General features: G+C 32.5%; 1 protein-coding gene across 1 annotated transcript; it reads left to right on the top strand.

Moving 5' to 3' along the window:
* LOC109362804 (TBC1 domain family member 15-like) lies at positions 12053–20366 on the top strand. The gene is made up of 15 exons (XM_019608826.1): positions 12053–12198; positions 12390–12566; positions 12647–12698; positions 12791–12898; positions 14510–14594; positions 15230–15284; positions 15818–16216; positions 16891–16950; positions 17820–17918; positions 18013–18123; positions 18618–18689; positions 18784–18900; positions 19229–19378; positions 19528–19628; positions 19907–20366. The coding sequence occupies exons 1-15, from the start codon at positions 12136–12138 to the stop codon at positions 20241–20243; spliced, it is 1986 nt and encodes a 661-aa protein (XP_019464371.1). The 5' UTR covers positions 12053–12135; the 3' UTR covers positions 20244–20366.

Here is a 22190-nt window from a genome sequence, read left to right on the forward strand (position 1 = left end):
ATTTTTAAGAAGTGATTTTAAGGTATAAAATTGTCATTATTTTTTAATGAAATAGTTGAAAAATTTGTAGTAAAAGAATAGTGAGGCAGTAATATGAAATGAATGAATCTGTGAGGAGAAGGTGATCCACACCCAAGCGTGTGGCAGCAGAGCAGAGTGCAGTGCAGAATGCAGAATGCAGAATGCAGATCAGAGACACTGAAGTAAAGAAGGAGACATGCCAGCACTGCACTGTTAAGCACAGAATAATGAGTTGATACTCCTAAAGGACCTAAACTCGTAGAACAATAGTTCAACTTATAAAGATATTTATCAACAAATTCAATTAAATATCCGGTTATTAGTGAAACAAATTCAAATAAATCCAATTACATTTACATTCTTGTACTTACACATTTACCACTTATAATACAGATTTATAAATCACCAAATACAAAAAATTTAAATTAATAAATACTCGAAATCTCGAATATAATTAATTCAAATTCAAAACTGGTGTAGTTTTTTTCCACATCTTTCAAGTTCAACACTGTTGTGGCGGTTATAGGCTTCCAGCCACAAATATAAATGAATTTATAAGTGTAGGTACTGGTGTACATAAGGTTAGTTTATATAAATTTATATAATAATACTAACAGAAATTAGAAAAATATACCTTGAAATATTTTATGTTTTCCTACTTTGTCTTTTATAATTTCTAATTTCATGTTTATTTATATTAATTTTCTATACTAATACATAAAGAGAAAATATAAAATAACTTCCATGAAGTAATTCTAATTTCATGTTTATAAATATTATATCTCTCTCAATGTAAATTAATGCTTACTTTTTAACTACCACGTCAATTCTTAAACCTCTCATTTCCAAACTGATGTGACTTTTTTTAATGGATAAGTAAATTATATCAATTATGGCATTAAATTTGAAATGTGGATAAATTACTTAGTCATAATTTACTTTTATTTTTAACTCTAAGCATATATCACATAATACATTCTATATAAAAAAATATAAGAATGCGGGTGACTGATTTGGAGAATCGGTCGACACGGTAGAAATAATAATATTAATATAACGTGGTGTAAGTAGGGTGTAAAAATAACTTGGAAATGAGTTGGTTTAATATGACGTGACAGACCTAATAATGTGTATAATGGAGTAAGAGGTCAGACTTTGAGTGAAAAGAGTTATCAGTTTGGGACTAATATCTTTATATGTTAAAAAACTTAATTTTGAAATGTTAGTCTATTTAAACATAATTATGTTGCAAGGTTTTTAAATAGATTGTTTGCCTTCGAAAGACTAACATGTGCATTCAATAATTTCTTAGATGATCTAAAGTTTGGGTTGTTAAATTAAATAAGTTTTTTGTTCAGGAAAAAAATTTACCTAGCAAATTAATATGAGTCTGATAAGGGCTATGACCTCTTTCCAGCAACAATTAACCAAGCTAAGTAGTGTGGAAGCAGGTGCATGTGATAATTTCTAAAAGGGTAGTGGAATAAAAGTGTACGTTAGAACGGGACAGAGTTTGATAAGGAGAGATAGAGAAATTTATAGATTGGCTCATTCTCTTCCATTTAACAGCCTCTTCAATTTGCTCCACATGCATCTCCGTAATCTCTTTCTTTTACCACACTAAAAATGTAAGGTTCATTATTTATAGATTCATCATTCATCTAAGTCATCGATAATATTGCTTGGACTCATTTACATTTATAACATTTCATTTTAATTGGCCTGCCAACCTTTGTTTAACATGTAAATTCAAATTCAGCTCCTAACATGATACATGTGACCTTAAATAATCATTTACTCAGCATCCTTAACATTAATTACTTTGTAAATTACACTGACACCCCCTGAGTTTTAGTGAAATTACACAAACCACCTCTCACTTTTTTATACCTACACAAAACCTCCTGCTTTTTTATACTTTCATTACACCGACCACCCCTACACAAGAAATAAGTGTAATCTTTTAAACAAGAAATGTGATAACGCAATTAAGTTAACCAAAACATTACATATTGTGGAGACAAGTCCAAATAATATATAAGTCAATTCATCTTTATTATTTTTGGTTCGTTACGATGAAGTATAAAAGCGATTTAAACAATATTTCTTTAGAACTGTTGATGCATTTTGTAACATAAAATAACAAAAATACATTGATTTGTATATTATTTGAACTTGTCTCAACAGTATATCATGTTTTGTTTAACTTAATTGCATTTATCATATTTTTTGTTTAAAAGATTACACATATTTCTCATACAGGGGTATCTAATGAAAGTATAAAAACTCAGGCGTGTCAGTGTAATTTACTCTAATTTTTATTAGAGCAAAAAAAACACTTACTAAAAACATGCTATTCGCTAAGTGGATTTGGATTGGTGCAACCAATCACTGTTATGGGCCAATTATGTTTGTATTATTGGGCTTGTCTTGTAGGGACTCCAACCCACTTTCCTGTGATAGTGGACGACTATATTGGAAAGGTGGACCAACCCAACCCACCCTATCATTTTATTTCCTTTTCCCATTTCATATCTTTCTGCCTTCCAAACCTCTATTATTTCTGATAAATTTCCCTTCAAACAATTGCCAAAAAATTATGTTTTGTGAATTTAAGGATAATATTCTAGTGAATTTTGTCTTTTCCAAATTGGTTTCAATAATTCAATACATCCAAAAGTGGATACTTATTAGTGAAAGTCAAAAACCCATGCAACATGTTCGGCTTTCTTAGTTGGATTTTTCATATTGTGTCCAAAGGAATATGTTCAGCAATATAAAAAAAACAATTTTTATTGGAAAAATTAAATTTGTGACTTCTGACAATCATAATATCATTTTCTAATAAAGAATTGCTTTTTTGAGTTGTTTGACATGTTTTCGACACAAGTTAACAATTTTTTGTATAGTAAGAAAAAATATGAAGAAGAAAAAAATAGGTTTAGGAACCCAACAAAGTAAAGATTCACCCTCACCCATCTATGTAATAACTAATAAAGCACCACGACCCATACATTAACAATAATTATATTATTAATTAAGGTTTATGTGAAAATAGAAAAGTCCGTTGTTGGAGAGATGAAACAAATAAGATGAATAGGTCATGCAAACAATAGAAAAACAAACTAAAACCTTTATATTAATTTCTTCTATCCCAATCACACGAGTTAAATTTAGCTTGGCATTGGTGCCATAATTTAGGCTCTAAACACATGAAATTTGTTTTTTTTTTACATCTAGGTCTTAAGGTTAAGAAGTTATTAATACTTAAAGGTAATCAAATCGGTTAGAGGTACTGGTATAGTGGTATAACGGCTTAATTGGTAGGTTACTAATTAAACTGCATACCGACAAAATTAAATATACATATATAATATATTAACATTAATGTAGAAAAATCAATAAAAAAATCAATATTTTTTTTATTTTCTTTAAAAAATCAATATAATTATTGTACTGTACTAGTAGTGAGACTGATTCATCGGTTCGATCGGCCAATATAAAACAGTTTTAACAACACTACTACAATAGAAACAAGAATCACATGTCCCAAAAAATTCATGTCCTCATGTCCCAAGCCAATCACATTACAACAAGTAATGAAAAAAATTATTTTTTGTTTTTATGATTTTTTTTAGTTGCCATTTTTTGATAGGATTGATATACAATGAGACACCAAATCTTAGGACATGTGATCTCTATTCTTACAGTGGGTAGCTTTAAAGTTCAAACTTTTCTCAAATTGAATGGGTTGGCCACGGTTTAGTTTCTTATTAGGATTTGTAAAGCCATTAATAATCCACTTCTATACTTTCAGGGCTCCCGAGTTGAAGGCCCCATTTGATGTGCGTTATTCATGTCAGCCCATTTGATATGGAATGTTATATACATTTAAGGCCTTCCTCCACAATGGTCCAGAACCAGTCATTTACAGAGATTTCAAAACATCAAAATTTTGCCATAAGAAAGGTAGCTACACAGTTTCCTGTAAGGGAAAGCACACAAGAATAAATTATGCTCTAATATGATTTAATGAGAAGAGTGGAGGAGATAGCAAGAATTAAACTCTTAACCCACTTAATTATGTAAACAAATTTTCATGCATTTCAATTTTGTTTCAAGGGATCTTAACATATTTAAGAAGTCGTATTCCACTAACAAATAAAACCGGTAAACACCATACACTACAGTGTTTCAAGATATATAACAAGAAAAGAAAAAAGAAAACCAGCAATAATGCTATCTTAGTGGTTACATAGGTGGCTACAAAAGCCTTTTTCTCTTCCTTTATTATGCCAGCATGTGCAAATCCAAGATAGTGGCTACAAGATTCAGTGGGAAATTTTTTAACAGGTGGATACTCAAACCAGAAGTAGACATAGTTTAAGACAAAAAATACATGACCTAATAATACTTGGACAAAATAGGTAGGTTATGTTTAACATATAGTATTATCACTCTATGATGGGAGAAAAAACTTCAACAAGTTCCACTCCTAACCCTTCTTTTCTTCAGAGTAGTGATCATCTTGGACCATTCAGCTTTGGATTATTATTTTTCTCCCATCAATCATATTATCATCCTTCTCTTTTTCGATATTCCTGAACGAGCCCTATCAAACTGCCATGCAATTACTACAAATGGTTTACATGAAGTTGATTAAACGATGGAGAGAAGTTATTTAACCAAGTTACTTTAAGTAGAAGGATTATATATATTCCAAGTTTCTACATATATATAGTCATTGGAAAAGAAAAACAAATCAAATGCATGGTCCATTTCTCTGAGTTAATAAAAATTAAAACAATGGAAAATTAAAAATATATATACTCCACTAACTACTAAGTACTTATCATTAAACCAAAAGTTATATAAAATACATATAGCATGGTTATGCACAACATCTATCTATAACATTCTATATACATGCATTATAAGATGCTGCAGGTGAAGGTTTTGTAGTGCACACATGAAACATTAGTAAACTGAGCTGTTAAGCATATATAGGCACACACAAGTGTTATTGGCTGGATTCCAATAAATCAAACAAAAGAAATTAAATTAAAAAGGGAAGAAAAACCAAGATCATGAAATGTATGCACACGCATTTCAAAATTCTTCTCCAGTTCTCCCACTTAACATTTAATTTGTTCCATACTTTCAGTCTGATCACATTGTAATTAGTACCAATGACAAGAAACCAACACAAACATATCTTTCCTTTCATAATACAACCTCCTTTCTCAGATTTTTTCCAGTTAATATTTATAACTTCTCGTTAAAAGTTGAATGATGATATTCTTTGTATTTACTCTTATTTAATATTTTATCCATCCATATAAATAGTGGGAAAAAATTAATGACCCCATAAATAAAAATGGTATATTAGAAAAATACAATAAAGTAAATCAATACAATTATTATATTTTCCCTTTGACGATATAGAAAACTTGAAAGAGATGTAGTATTCAAAATAAAGAAGATTGAATGAAACTAGCCCCAACGGAAAGAGAAGAGCATTATTATACTTACCTGTGTGTGTCATGGGAAAATATTACAATTCCAATTGCACCTGAGCTTTCATGGGTTTGCAAGTTAATCCAACTTGCTACAGTTTCAGATGAATGGATGAGAGAGAATAATTTGACAAAAGTATCCGATGAGGTGAATGAGAAGGAAAATCATCAACATTAAAGTGATATTGGCGCGGCTCAATCTGAGATCGTATTTTACCGTTTCCACAATGTAAATCCGTCTTCGGATTGAACCTCACCAACATCGCTTTCTTTACTTCCCTTTGTCCCAAACATCATCATTAATATTCTCTTAAAGAGAGGCTTGTTCTCATCAATGCTCCACCTAGTCCACTATATACATGACTTGATCGATAACCATGTTCATATGAATGGGGTTTGAAGAAAATATGAAATGGTTTTCATTCACCACTTCTAATAGACCTATCTAGCTTCCAAAAAGGAATGAAAAAGCTGTTTCAATATTAAAGAATATCCCTCCAGATCTCATTGTGTAACCATTAATGATTACTTCATTTTATTATAATATACTTTCACCTAAACTATACATATATAATAGTCTTTTAAATAATAAGATTAAAATATTGTCTTTGTTTAATGTTGCACATTAATAGTCTTAATGACAATAACAAAAATACAGATAAACAAGATTTCTAATATGAATAAATGATGCAAAAAATAAATAATATAAATATGTTATTAAAACTTTTTAGATAATTAATGTCTTTATAATAAAAACAAAAAAAGAACACTAGTGTACTTGTTGGAATAAAGCATGATTCATAATATTATGAAATATGATGATCGTGGAGCTAGAGGAAGGGGAGGTCATATAAGGTTGGCTTTTAGCCACATCACTATGACTAGTCACAAATTAAATTCTCAACTAATATAATGGATTCACTATCAATGCATGATCTGTTTCTACCATATACAATATACATATTATAGCTAGAAGCATGCCTAAATGAAAACTAATAAAGTGGAAAGCACAAAACCTCTAAATAGATTTATATTCCAAGGAAAATGAAGTGGGTTCTCCACGTACAAATCACGGGGACATAAAAAATGGTAGCTAGACTAATGATAGAGGAAAGGGTTTTTAAGCCTTTGGTAATTTGTCGTTATATCCTATAGTTTGAATATTGGTTGTGCATGCTCACGTTAATGATGATGAAAATGGAGGTTTCTTTCTTTTTCAAGGTCTCAGTGATGAATGCAACTAGCTAATTAACTAGGGTTTAGGCAGGCCTCAATAGATCATACATATATATAAAGTATAGCATATATTCATGGCATCCAAAGAAGAAAAAAAGGTTAGTGATGAATGAAATGTGACCAATATAATAAAATAAATGTTAGAGTGAAACAAATACTCTAGTTTATGAAGAGGAGAAGACGAGGGTGGAATATGAGAAGTGGAGAAGTGAATGGAATGGTGGAGGAGTAGAGAATGTATATAGTTGTAGATTTTGCCTCGGGATGAGAAGGTGAAGAAGGTGAGTGGAATGATGTCAAGGGGGAGCAACACTTACTTTAGGGTTTGTCATGCTTAGTTTTTTTTGGTTTCCCACTCGTAATGAGGCAATCATGTCCGAGTCGGGAACATCCACAGGTAGGTATGTGGGGCTAACTCTCCTGGCGGGTATTTTTTTCATCCACAAAACTCGAACTCGAGACCTTACTTAAAAGGAATCAAGCATGTACCACTTGAACCAACACTTGATGTTTGTCATGCTTAGTTTGTACTCAATAAAATCAAAGGTATTCTGTCTTTGCGCATGCATCTGAATTATTCTCCACACAAATGAAACACATCCCAAACAGCTCCTTTAATTTGTATCCTTTCTTTGTAGCATTGATTATTGTTTTTTTAGCTAGGACCCTTTTAGATCATGCTTGCATTTGATTATATGCTATTGGTATGACAGAATAAGATAGTTGGCTTATATGTACCATGCTGTATGAATTAATCATGATTTTCGAAAAATATCCATGAAATATTAGTAGTTAGATACATAGTTCTAAATTGTGATTATATAGGATGGAGGTCGCAATATAACAGGGGTTATATTTATTACATATGTCTACTATAATATAATGGTGAATGATTGTGAAAAATGCAACTAATGTACATTTGCTATTAAATATTAATATGATTGAGCAGATGACTAAAAGTGTAACATTTTATCCATAATAACAGTTACCAACTGCATATCATAATTTTAAACTTAGGCCAAATATTTGAATAGGTAATTTTAAATTAAAGTTGCTTCCACGTGATTTTTTTTGTACAAACTCACATAAATTTGATCACATTGTTCTTCTTATTTCAAACAAATCAGGTTTTTCCCCTATATATTTCTTGTATATCTTCTTTATTTACGTATGATAACAATAAATTAAACTATATAATAAACAATTGTCTCTTGCATTCATTATCCCGACATAAATATTCCTTGAACAAATTGTATACAGAACATCACAGCATAGATATGACCCATTGAGTGTGAGAAAAGGCAAAGATATAACTACAAGTAAATAAGATATCAAATTAAGTAGTACAAGTTGTTACATGTTAAGAATATATGGTAGAAAATAAAAGAATGTGGTCAAACTATGTGTTTGAGGGAAAGAAATTACTTTATAGAGATTGGGAACAGAGTGCAGAATGTGAGGGAAAATTTTGTCTAGAAATAACACAAACACGCATAACACACGCACAACAAATAGGTAAACGACCAAAAGCGCGCGGGGACACCGGCGCCAAAGTGGCCCTGCCTTGGGCCTCGACTAGGAGACACTCTTCTTGGGTTTTGATTTCCACTTTCCTTTTTTCCTCTCTATTCTTCCACCACTTCCTTTTCTTTTTCATTTCTATTTAAATGTCATCTTTCTTCTTTCTCTATATATGGGACAAAATCTGTTATTATGCACCATTCAAATAAAACAAAAATAGAAAAAATATTTGTTTTAATTTTATTAATTAATATTATATATTTTCATTAGTATGAAATATTTTCTAGGACAACCAATTTTTGTCTTAGGTCCCTCTTTGAAAGTGTTTTAAGATAGGCAAAATACTCTTTTATTAAAGGAGTATTTTAGGCACCAAATATGACATAAATATAATTTAAGAAATTATTAAGTATTTTGAAACGATTTTTTACTAGAAACTCAACCGATGAGCTTATTTCAAAATATAAAAACTAAAGGTCTAGTTGTTGCAAATTTTCACTTTTTAACTTTAAAATAATATTTTCAAAATAAAACAAATTGGGCAAAGAGAGATTGAGTTGATTTTTAAATTATTTTCGCAACATATACAAAACAAAAGTTTTTTATTATAGTTTTTCTTAAAATATATGGCTCCACTACCAACATCTCAACTTGTATCACAATATCACCAACTATCATCGTGTCAATACCACCAAGTGGACCTCAACCATTGTATCATTTCTTTCATCATCGTTATTGTCATAACCAACAATCCAACATATATAACCCTAGACATAGTTATTATTATCATTACCACCTCTATCACTATTATTATTGTCGTAACTAACACAACCATCACTCTAACCATTGTAATTTTCATTGTCGTTGGCACAGGTATTCATATCAAGTAGCAAGATTTCCTTCTTTTTCTATTCCTTTCTCGGTTTGGGTCTTTAACTTATTGAGTTGTTGTTTTTCTTGTTCTCTTTCTGGTTGTGGATAGAAGTACCACTTATTCTTCTAATACTATCTTTTTTATTATAAATTGTTATTGCTGATAAAAAAAAAGTAACACCACTAGGAAACCTCCATGTGCAACGATGGAGAGTGTAATGAGACAAAATAAAAAAAAATAATGTTAAAAGTTACATTATAAAACTTAAAACTACATATTATTTTAGTGCACTTAATACTTGAAAGAAAATCATTATTACATTTTAAGATGATAGCTTAAAATATGTATAAATTTATTTCAAAGAAGTAGTATTAATTATGCTATAGGAGTATGTAAAAATCCCTTCCTGACCTATAGTTAAAGAGTAATGACTAGAGGGGAGTACATACATCAATTTGACAAATGGGAGGACTTTTTTTCTATTGCTGAAGTGTAGTTGGTGCTCTAAAGCATGCAATATTTTTTTCTTATATATGGGTTTAAACTTTAAAGAATGCCATGCATCTTTCTCATGATTTGTGGCAATAAGTTCGCGTGCCACACTCCCCAACCATACTCTTCCACGCCTTAAACCATTCCATTTCTCACTTCTTTCCTCACCAGATCCTAGGATTTTCCATTCCAACTTGTTTCTTTTTCTTGGGGTAACTAAAGGCTGATCAGGGATGGTCAAAAGCTACCTATCTGAACTCTATTTTTGTGCTTTCATTTTTTGCCGTACTTAAACTTATAGTGATGGTTAAAGTGGTAAAAAGTGCAGGAGAAACATAAATTCTCATTGGTCAGAGAGGTCAGAAGAATATGGTGGTCCTTTAACCCTGTCTGATCTGATCAAAAGGACATGAAAGGTGGACATGGGACAGGGACATCTTTCTTAAAATAATCTAGATTTCTAAAAGCTTAAAGGGTCATGTTGGCCTTCTTCTAATGAAGAAAGCTAACATGCTTTCAAAGGAATAATTGAATGACTCTGTTCCTTTTTCTTTTTGCCTTTTTTTGTTATAATGTTGTTCTCTTGAAACTTGACTAATTCTATTTATTATTATTTTTCCTTTTTGAGAGGGCTATTTGGTTGCTCAACAAACTTCTCAGTATGTTATTTTTTCCCTTCTGATTTTTCTTTCTAGTATGTACCTAAAACATTATAGTTTACAATAGTAAGGAGTATTAGAAAAGCACTAACGTCTTACTGCTTGGGGTTTTATATATGGGTGCTTTTGATGTTTAACATAGGATATAGATAGAGGTATGATAGGATAGAGAGCATGATAAAATATGAACATCATAAGCTTAATGTTTAGTGTGCACTTAGAATGGACGGAGATCACATGTCCTCATTCTTGTCTTATTTTCCTATCCCGACCTAATGAAAAAGTGATACTTCATTAAAAAAAAATTATAATAACATAAAATAGCATATTTACATTACTTAGAGAAAACTCATTGGCTAGGGATATTTTGGGATAGTGATCCTCATTCCACTTGGAATAACCATGACATTGACATAGTGATGACAATTGTAATAGTATTTTTTGTACTACTAAAATTATTTTGCACCCTTTGGATAAGAGACTAATTTCTTTCGGGGTGTGTGATCGCCCTTTCCAATAAGTATCACTTACAATAATCGAACTCTTGACTTTCTGGTCATCCTAAAACTTTTGTGAAACCTTATGCTGGTAAACTAATTACGTGTTGGTACAATTATGATAATGTGATAAGAGTGAAAATAATGTTGAGGCGTAATGGTTAACTAACATCGATCCTAGCTACCATGAGATAGAAAATAAAATGCATTAGGCCATGAGGATAGGATGATAGTCCTAGTCTATTCTACTAGCTCATCAAACTCATACAAGTGTAGAGAGATGAGGGAATTAGAAAATATGGAGAGATAAAAAAAGTTCTATTAACCCCATTGTACTATTGAAAATTTAAGTTTATTATCTCCTTAATCATTCTTAAATATTTAAATTTTCAGTAAAATGAAGCCTCCCGTGCACTATGGACCTTTCTTTTATGCTTTATTTTGTCTATTGTTCTCTGAATTTAAGAAGAAGAAATAAAACTTACTGTGTGGAATGGATATGATGTACGAGAATGTTTCACTTTTGCATAGCAATCAGGTAAAGGTTAGTTTGTCTGTTTGTAGAGACAAGAAAAACACTTCTCTTCACGAACTCTACTTGCTCTACCTTCTGTCTCTCTAGCAGTTATCATTTTATGTTTCGGTTATGTTTACTTAATTCATGAAAGTAATCATATCAATTCTGCAGTTACTCCCATAGAAGGCTTCTAAATTTAGAAAAGACAAATGCTTTCTAATTTTTATCAACTTAAGAAAAAATAACTAACCTTTGGTTTGTGTAAGCATGGGTGATTATATCTCATATTTTTGAGCTTTTAATTAACCCAAATCCTAAGTATAAGAGTCGATTATAATGATTTTGTCAATCATACTCCTAAAGAGTTTTTGGATAAAGTTAGATTTATTAGTTTAACAAAAATGACCGTTAATTAGATAGATAAAAGGAAAATTTTATATTTTTATTACAAATATACATAGTAAAATTGGCCCCACTTATCCTGACATTATTTGCGTGTAACAAATCTATTTAAGATAAAAGGAAATTCCATGTATTGAAAAAGTTATTATTTTATTATATTATATTTTAACACTATTCCTTAACTTGGCGTGAAGCTATCTGGCCATAAAAAAGTTGAAGGTAGCAGTGAATAACATAGTCGATCCCAGCCGTTGATTTGGATGAAATGAATTCCGTGCCGCGTTGAGTACAAAGTACAAACACAACAGAAATTTTCATTCCCGAATATAATAACTCCATTATTTCCATTATTTCCATTATTTCTTTCTTCTCTCGCTTTTCAGTTTCTGCTCAATCGTAGATGCTAGAATCAGAACTTCAGGATTTATCTGACGACGCCGATTACGCTGCGTCTCAGCAACAGGTGAATATTTTTCGCATCTTTTTACTTTCCAATAATTTATGTTTACCTTATTATTCATCCACTAAATTTGCAATTTAATTAGGGTTTTGCGATTCAATTGAACACTTGATTATTTCATTGCGTTTAATCATTTCATCCTCATAATTAAATGAGTTAACCTGTTTTATTTTTGGGGATTGATTTCGTGTTAGGGGTCTGCGAGCATGATGGTGAGTAGCGACAGTAATAAACAGGGTTCGTCCAGTGAGCTTGAGGGTGCTGAAATTATATTTTTGAAGGATAATGTTGCAATTCATCCCACTCAGTTTGCCTCTGAAAGAATCAGTGGGAGATTGAAGTTGATTAAGCAATGCTCTTCCTTGTTTATGGTAATTGTTGGTTGTTACGCACTTTTTTTATTGTGTATGATTTGTTTGTTGTTTATGTTTTCCTTTACATTTCATTGTAGACTTGGATACCTTACAAAGCGCATAGCTCTGATGCAAGAATTTCTGACAAAGGTAGTTTACATATACTATAGACTGGTTCAATTTGCTGCCTTGTTCAATGTGGTTATATATATTTTAAGTTTGTTTTATTCATTGTTGTTCAGATAGAAACCTTTACACCATAAGGGCAGTGCCTTTTACCGATATCAGGTCTGTCCGTAGGCATACTCCAGCGCTTGGGTGGCAATATGTCATTGTTGTTCTGTCTTCAGGTGAAGTTCTGTTGACCAATCTAATATTTATCGTGGTTGTTTTTTATTGTTTGTTGTTCTGTTCTCCATACAGCTCTTCTTAACTATTTAGCTTCTACAGTTCTATTATTTATGGTCATTTATGCGTATGATATCATATTAAATCATAGGCCGTACACATGGTCTGATGGTATAATAGTTAACTTATCACACATTAGTTTCTTATTTTAGGGAGAAATTACTGCCTTGGATGGATTAAACTATTCTTTCGCATGGTAGGTAATTTGTAGTTCCTGAGTGGTGTATGCACTTTGTTAGCATAAGAAAGAAAGCAGCTAATGTGCTAGGGCGAAATTCCATTGGGATTAATGTGCAAATTAGCATAAAACACTAAATAAGTCTGGGAAGACACTTGAGTAGGGATCACTTCCGTTCTCAAAAGGTGTAGGGAGACATGGGGTCATAGCTCCCCCCACCCCCACCCCTCCCCTAAAAAGCTGTTACTACATGTCTATATGGTGAGAACTAGGGTCAATTAAGCCTGGAAAGGGAACCTAGCCTGCGCCCAGACCGATGCAGGAAAAAGTAAGCCGAGTACATTAGTATTAGGGCATAATAAATTGGGAAGTTGGCTCTTTAACCTGTATATAGCAGAGGAACATTTATAAATGGAAAAGGTTTCTGAAGTAGGCTTAAGCTCAATGCATAATACTGCCTTTTGCATGTCATTTGCTTTTGTGCATGAATACATACAGTAACTTCCGAAAATTTTATGAAAAAAGTACTGTGTGATGCTTGCACTAAATATAGTAGTGAAAAATATATTTCAACATATTTAAAAATTAATGTCATAATAATATTAGAAAGTGATAATTTCATTCCTCTTTAATAATTCATCTTATAAATGCAAGCATGTCTATTTTTTTTAATGTTTTCTGAGTTCAATGCATTTACAAAATGTTTCTTAGCAGTTAAATTGTTGAATTTCAAAACCATTGTGATATTGCTGCTGTTTTGCTGCATTTATGCTTCTGTCATCAAAAAATAACTTCCCAATAAAGTTATAGCTTCCACCTTTTGCCAAATTCTCACTGAATGCTCCAGCTGCAATTGAAAGTAACACTAAGCTACCATGATCTGTATTATCCAATTCTATTGATTGAAAAAATTGTTTTCTTGTTTTATCTAATGAGCGCATTCATAGTTGCAACTGCGCTTGATTGCTAGAGTATGATTTTTTATTTTTTCTTGGTAAATATGACTGTTCTTTGTAAGCCTGCTATGTGGGGAAGGAACCATAAAAAGTAAATGAGGAGGGAAAACATAGAGAAAATAAATAAATGTATATCATATGAATAATTTATAAGGTAAGAAGCATGGGGGAGGGGGCGGCTACCACCTTTTGCTTAACATGGTTCCACTCCTGCTGCTCCGGCTCATCTGTGCCGTGATCTTTGCTAAATATATGTAATTGAAGTATTTTAAGCATTCTGCCTAATGTTGATTCGGTAAATAAGATGTTTGTACTTGCTTGGCAACATTTTTTATATCTAGGCAGATCTAGATATTTATTGTATACATTTTATTTTGTTTTCTAAAATTTTGTCTTGTCTGAATAAAACCTTTTTGCAGGACTTGCTTATCCCCCACTTTACTTCTATAGTGGAGGAGTCAAAGAATTCCTTGCTACAATAAAGCAACATGTTCTTCTTGTGAGGTTAGCTCCTGATTTTGAGTCTTTTTTCGAACATTTTTTGATGTGGCTTACTATCAATACCATCACCTAACTATATGTGATAAACTGTGGAACTTTGTTTTTAGTTTTTTGTTCTGTTTTAACATTATTACTTTCCATTTTAGTCTTGTTGCTAGTTGCTGCTACTTGAGTACTTGCTATTGTTGTTGTTGTTGTGAATCTATGAATGATGCTTTTATTTCATTGTAGATGATATTGATGAACCAGCAGTTGGCAATTTTTTTATTGTCATCATAAAGCTTTTCAATGGCACTACTATATAATGTGTGCTGGACTTGAGCATAAGTTTCATGTAAATGATTAGCTTTGTGACACTTCTCACAAACCCTTAATAAATGCGAGATTTTTTAAATGTTGGAGATTATCTTACCAATGTTTTCTGCACTCTGTATTTACTGATACCTAGCCTTTTCCTCTTTAACATGCATCAAGATATCTTTTTCGTGCTGGCATTGCATCAATATAATCCTATTTTAACAGGAAAATTCTATATTTCTTATTCTTTTCCCCTTGTAGTTTTATTGATTTTTTAGTGCCAAAGGCAGACATGTGTTAAATATCTCTTTTTCTTTCTTGTTGTTATTGATGCATTGCAGATCTGCAGACGATGCAAATGTATTCCTTGTGAATGATTTTCAGAATACTCTGCAGGTGTGTGCTGTGTGATACTCAAGTAAATTTTATTTGGTTGTGGGCTTTTAGCAACTGGATCTTATGAGTATCCTTAGCAATATCACCAGCATATCTGAGGGAAAATATTTCCCAAAATGATGGAAAACTTCACATTATTTGTGATACAAAGCTCATGAGTATCTTATTGCTCTTTTACTTTATGGTCTAAATATTAGGTTCTTGTTCACATCAGCTGTTGGGGCTGGGGATAAGCATACATTCAATGGGAATTTTTGAAAGCATTTATTGCACTATTGTATTTATGACGTAACACATCTTTTCTTTCTCAATCAAAACTGTCCACTTCTGTATCGTGAGGGCTGATGTTAACTAAACCCTATATCCCTATCAATAATGTTGTTCGGAAAAAAAATTATATCCGTTTTTTCACTTCTACGTTTCAATTATAATTTTTATATGCAAGGACATTCACTTGTGTAAAAGCTTATTATGTATGCTTGCTAGACTCTATCAAAATTTTCTAATGATTGGGACTGACTATTGACTTGCAGAGAACTTTATCCTCTTTGGAGCTTCCCAGGGCTGTTAGTATTGCGTGTGGACCTTCAAACTTGTCAAGCGATGAATCCACTATGAATGAGAACCAAGAGAGGGCTGATGGTGGAGTCAGTAGTGGAAGTGTCGGTGCTCCTCAGTTTCATGGGAGGCCAAGACATAAAGTTCATGATCCTACTCGGGACCTTTCTATTCAAGTTTTAGAGAAATTCTCTCTTGTGACAAGATTTGCCCGTGAAACAACTTCACAACTCTTTGGAGAAAACCAGAGTAATGGATTTAGTTCGAGTGAGAGGAGAACTCATATCCAGACTAAACTTGATCATCCGAAGAAACCTTCCAAGCTTGCTGAAAACGTTCCTGATGAAAGTCATGTTGTCGCAGATCCTCTAGAGGTAGTTCCTTCTACTTTGGTGCTGATATTGTAAATGTTAGTGTTACTGTTGGCAAGAAAACATGATTTATGGTAGAGCATTATGGCGTTGTTCGATCCATGTAGCCGACCCCATCTAGTGGGATTAAGGCTTGGTTGTTGTTGTACAAGTTATTTTTGATTCAAGACCTTTGATGCCAACATTATATATATATATATATATACAGACACACACACACACGAGATAATTAACTTCCAGTGAACAACAGGATGGCATTCTACGATCAATATGGTGTCTGTGAGTCCCTCGTGTAGGTTTATGGCATAGGAGGATAGTATATTAGTGCTATACATGTTCATTAAAATAGGATTGGTTTTGAATTATTTAGTTATTTCCCTTTTTCTTATTTGGCATCTTTTGTGTAGTTCAAAGTGTTGTGATTATATCTGCTCATTTATTTTTTATCCTTTGAATAGGGGATTGTTAAATGAAAATATTTTAGTCATAGAGTCTCTTGTAGTGCATCTAGTTTTGTGGCCTTAAAGTGTTACTCATCTGTGTATGTTTATCAATTGGTTTAGAATATTGCTCATATTTTCATAATTTTGTAGGTGACTTCTCTGTTCTCTCATTTCATTTTACAGCATTCAATATTCAATTATTAATTATATCCTCTTCCATTGCTCTTCTCGCAGTTTGATAAACTATCACTTGTGTGGGGAAAACCGCGGCAACCCCCTTTAGATTCTAAAGAGGTATGAGCTTTATGTTTCCTGTAAGATTTGATTTCTTACACAGGCCCATAATACCAGATATAAGCATGCATATCTCATGGAAATGCTCACTTGTCGTTGTGATCATCCATATTGTAGTGCAAGTATTTTTTATAAATGCTTGCACATGACATAACCTAGAAGGTTTTATTCTCCTGGGGATCATTTTAGACCAAAAGTTGATGGACAGCATGATGGCTTCATTTTAATTGTTCCCCTAAAAGTTCTATTCGCTTTCTTTGTTTTGACTCTCTGTCCACACATACGTGTTTATCTAGCTATATTTCCTGTGTGAGAGGCCGCAGAACATGCCTCATTCAGCATGGTTTGGGATAAATTAGTTCTTCAATGTTTATTTATACTACAATGATTCAATCAGCTCTATATAAACCAACCTTTGTTTAAAATATCTTCTTGTTTTCATTATCATAAGTGACATATCTGAGGCAAATAAGAATAATTTAATTTTACATTGTGGTCATAATAATGGAGCTGTGTGCTTACTGGCAAGGTAGGTAAATTTGCATCGCACAATTTAAGTTCTCAGGGATGCCAGTGAGCCTCGATCATGCCAGAACGGAAATCTTGTTTCTGGCGGTGGGATTTCTGGTCAAGCTCATTGGATTGTGGAATTGAACAATCTCCACGAGCAGGAATGATTGTGGTGTAATGCACATGATGCTACCTTGAAATGAAATGTTTTCAAGCTACAATCATTCAACTGCAGTGTGCTTCTTATGGCTATGCCGATTAATGTGTATTTTAGGGATGCCATTCATGTTATACATTAAAAAGATCCTGAAAGTTTTAAGATGTTTGCTGGATGGCTTATTGGGGTCAAATATCTGCAGTGGATTATCTTCTTGGATTCTGAAGGGCGAGTCACTGATTCAGAAGCTTTGAGAAAGAGAATATTTTATGGTGGACTTGACCACAATTTACGAAATGAGGTTTGTGTATTGTATATATGATGACCTTAAACTAAATGTTTTTATTATAATAAAATATGCTCTTCCTCTTATATGCTTTATATAATGATGATAGGTTTGGGGTTTGCTTTTGGGATACTATTCATATGAATCTACATATGCTGAGAGAGAATTCCTAAAGTCAGTTAAGAAGTCAGAATATGAGACCATAAAGAACCAGTGGCAGGTTTTTATTTGCTTCTAGCATGCTTTATTTGTCGACGTACTTTTCTTTCTGCTTTCCCACTATTCACTTAGTAGTTTTCTGTATTATAAATTAGGTGCAATTGATTATATGGATGTTTGCACCCTTCGTAATCTTGTCTGATAGATCTTTTGTTTCTAGACTTTCAAATATATAAAATATTGTCATGCTGGGAGGTTTTTTCACTCTATAGTTTTAAAAAAATACACTGATGCGAGATCCTTAAACCGCTTTTGAGATAATTGTTCCTGGGTATTGCTACCCTGATTTAACTGAGTTCTGTATTGTGCTACCTGAACCTGAATGGAGACATCTCTTTTGTTGCCTGTGCTCTTTTTTAATTAAAATTTTGTAATCAAGAATTGTGATTGTGGATATTCCCATCTCTTTTGACATTATTTTTCTAATGTAACACTTTTTGCTCTCAACTTAGCCTTTTTCAAACTATAATTTTGTTTATGCGCCTTTGTCTGTAGAGTATCTCCTTGCCACAGGCTAAAAGATTCACAAAATTCAGAGAAAGGAAAGGCCTTATTGAGAAAGATGTGGTAAGCTGGAAACTAGTGCAACTCATACTATGTTGGAATGCCTACAAATGAACAGTTAAATGATGCTTATGTAGTTCTATCTGTTTTTTTTAAGGTTCGAACCGATAGATCACTCACTTTCTATGAAGGGGATGATAATCCTAATGTAAATGTTCTGCGAGATATCCTATTGACATATTCGTTCTACAACTTTGATCTTGGTTATTGTCAGGTACTATGCCAGTTGATCTGAGGTTTAAACTTATTTTTTAAATATCATATATGTTGAACACCTAAATGTTGTTCTTATTGTATATGTGAGTGTGGTAGTGTCGATGCTTACTTATTTGAGTAAACAAATAATATGTATTCACTGCTCCCAAGGAGGATTGTCTTAATTGCTTTTATCTTTCTGAACCAAACTACATTCCGAAATCATGAATCATCATGTCCCTTAATTGTTTTCATATAACATCTCCCCTTCCTCCATTTCAAAAAATAGTAACAGTTGTGGATTGGTATCCATATAGTTAGGGAATTTATATATTGCTGTTTTACAGGGAATGAGTGATCTTCTGTCTCCAATATTGTTTGTGATGGGTGATGAGTCAGATGCATTTTGGTGTTTTGTTGCTCTAATGGAACGTCTTGGACCCAATTTTAATCGCGACCAAAATGGCATGCACTCTCAACTTTTTGCATTATCCAAGGTTTTCCTCTTGCTCTCTCTCTCTCCCTTATAATTGCATACAGACATCCTATTATTGATTTTTATTGATTAAGCTGTCATATTTTTGTTGGTTGATTGTTTTTGGTGTACTTCGTCATTCTTAACAAATAGTGTATTTATTTGTTGCAGTTGGTGGAGCTTCTGGATAGTCCATTGCATAACTATTTCAAGCAGCATGACTGCTTGAATTATTTCTTTTGTTTCCGCTGGATTTTGATTCAATTTAAAAGGTCAGTTTCCTTTTGAAAGCTTCATCTGTCATGGTTCAATTTTTTAAGAATTGTATGAGGGGGTATTACTCCATAGGATTGGTTCTGTAAGAGATAATATGTTTGGAGATTTCATCTTATGCTTCTTTTCATGGAGAATACAAATCAATCTAGATAATTTTATTTCTGATTTTCTAAGTCCCACAAATTTTGACCTTGCCTCGAGTTATATGGAATGTTAATATGTGATGCCTATTATTCAGACCAGTCATAGTCATAAATATTGATTGACATTTCAGGGAGTTTGAGTATGAAAATACAATGCGCTTGTGGGAGGTATTATGGACACATTATCCGTCGGAGCATTTGCACCTGTATGTATGTGTAGCATTGTTGAAACGATACCGTAAAAAGATTATGGGAGAGGAAATGGACTTCGACACTCTTTTGAAGTTCATAAATGAGCTAAGCGGTCACATTGACCTTGATGCAACTCTGAGGGATGCAGAGGCTCTATGCATTTGTGCTGGTGAGAATGGGGCTGCTAATATACCACCTGGAACCCCACCCTCCTTGCCTCTTGATGGTGATGCTTCATTTTACGTGCAACAAGATGATGATGATGATGTTTTGTAAATTATTTTACTCATAATATTTTTTAAGTCATTAACCTCAATCTCTATTTCATGCTTTTATCTATATCCAATGTTAGCATATTAAATGCTTACTTGAACAAATAACATGCATTTTCTTCTTCTTTTTGGTTTACTAACTACATTTTAAATGACACGAATGATATCAACAAAACATTGGTAGTGATGTATGGTTCCGCTAGATCTTTAGAAATACCAAATGGTCAACAGTTCAATTCCTCTGAGTTTTACTTATTGGGAGAGACAATTACACACTTCGAAAAAGATTCATCTTTACTCATGGGGTGAGCTGACACATACTATTAAAAAATGATCCTTCAAAAAAAAATAACACAAATGTAAAACATTATTGGTGCAAGTTTTCAAAAAAAAAATGTGATGTTACTATTATTTTAATAATACTAAAAAATTGTTTTTTTAGCATCTATATCTTTCAAAATAAATAAAGAGAGAAAAAATCTTGTTTCATAGGGAGTTATTAAGGCACCAACTTTTGCTATCTTATTCCCTTTTCTTTTCCTTTATTTTTAAAGTCTGGACAGGTATGCAACTGCAGGGACTTCTTCATTTGTCGTTTTTTGTAAAGCAACGTTTGCTTAAGGGTATTTGCTTTCATTCTATTATATTAGTAACTTCCAAGATTTCTGAAAGTGATGGCAAGAAAAATAATTTTATATTTACATTATTTATTTCGTAAAGCATTAAAACAGATTCAGAAAATACAAAAAAAGTAACGAAACACTCTAATTTCTGTCATTGAAATTCATTGTCGGGCAAACATACATTGCTAGATGCAGAAATGTGTTGCCTTCATAAAGTGGTCCATTAGCCATGTGGCATGTGTTCTTGCGCTACTTTTTAGACAGGATTGTCCTTGCATCAAACAAGATTGCATAGGTCCTTTATAGCCAGAGAACTCATGCAATAGATTTCATTTACATCAAATGGGCCTTCCCATGTTCTTTCTCTACCCCACATGTTCTCAATCTCATGAATGCACAACGCCCCTAAACTTTCCTCTGCATTATTCACCCTATAAAAGTCATCAAATATATTTATCTGAAATTTCTACAACAAAGCTATGACAAAAATACATAACGCATGAGAATCGCACGAATGATTCGGCCCATAAACGCAGGCAGAATGTTTGAGCCGCTAATTGTTGGTCCTTGATGGATGTTAAGAATGCCTAATACACTGTGTGATACATGCCTCTTACCATATCAAAAATATTTTATAATTTTTTTTACAAAATCTTGTATTTTATGAAATAAAACCAATGCATATATCGGGTCTTAAATCTCATCTCACTTATTACAATTAGCTTAGATTTTAACTTAATACTTATTATTACAATCCTACTTTTTTTCCCTACTTTTGTTTTATAGCCTAAGTTTTTTTCTTGTTCTTCTTCAAAAGAGAAAACTGCAAGTGCTGAAGTTTGAATTTTGATACAATGGTTAACATCTTGTAGCTCTATCAACCCATGTGACTTATTTTACAAGAAAAATTGTTTCAGACTGAATTTAAAAACAAAATTTTTAATCAATATTTCCTTTTTAGTTAATTAAAAGCTTAAAAATACTAGTAAGTGATCCAAAAGTTTCTCCGATGTTAAGATATGTGAATATGTGATGACATTTTTCGTTTTTGGCACCAGGGAACATGCCTCTTTGCTTATATCATAATAAAGGAAGATGCAAACTCTATGAAACCCAAATCCGACAATGGGGTCACAAAATCATAAATCCTTTTCTGTCTTTAAGCATTTTTTGTCCATGTAATAATACTAATGCCCGTGCCATCTCCAACTACCTCTTTACTCTCTGTCTCTAAGGAAGATTAACTCCTCTCTCAAACTTCCCTCAGTGCTGCCCAACGCCCAACCCAATCAATTAATTATTTCAGTGCTGCCAAGCTTAATGTGAGG

This window comes from Lupinus angustifolius, chromosome LG12 (genome assembly GCF_001865875.1).
Source record: "Lupinus angustifolius cultivar Tanjil chromosome LG12, LupAngTanjil_v1.0, whole genome shotgun sequence".
In the NCBI taxonomy this organism is placed as follows: domain Eukaryota; kingdom Viridiplantae; phylum Streptophyta; class Magnoliopsida; order Fabales; family Fabaceae; genus Lupinus; species Lupinus angustifolius.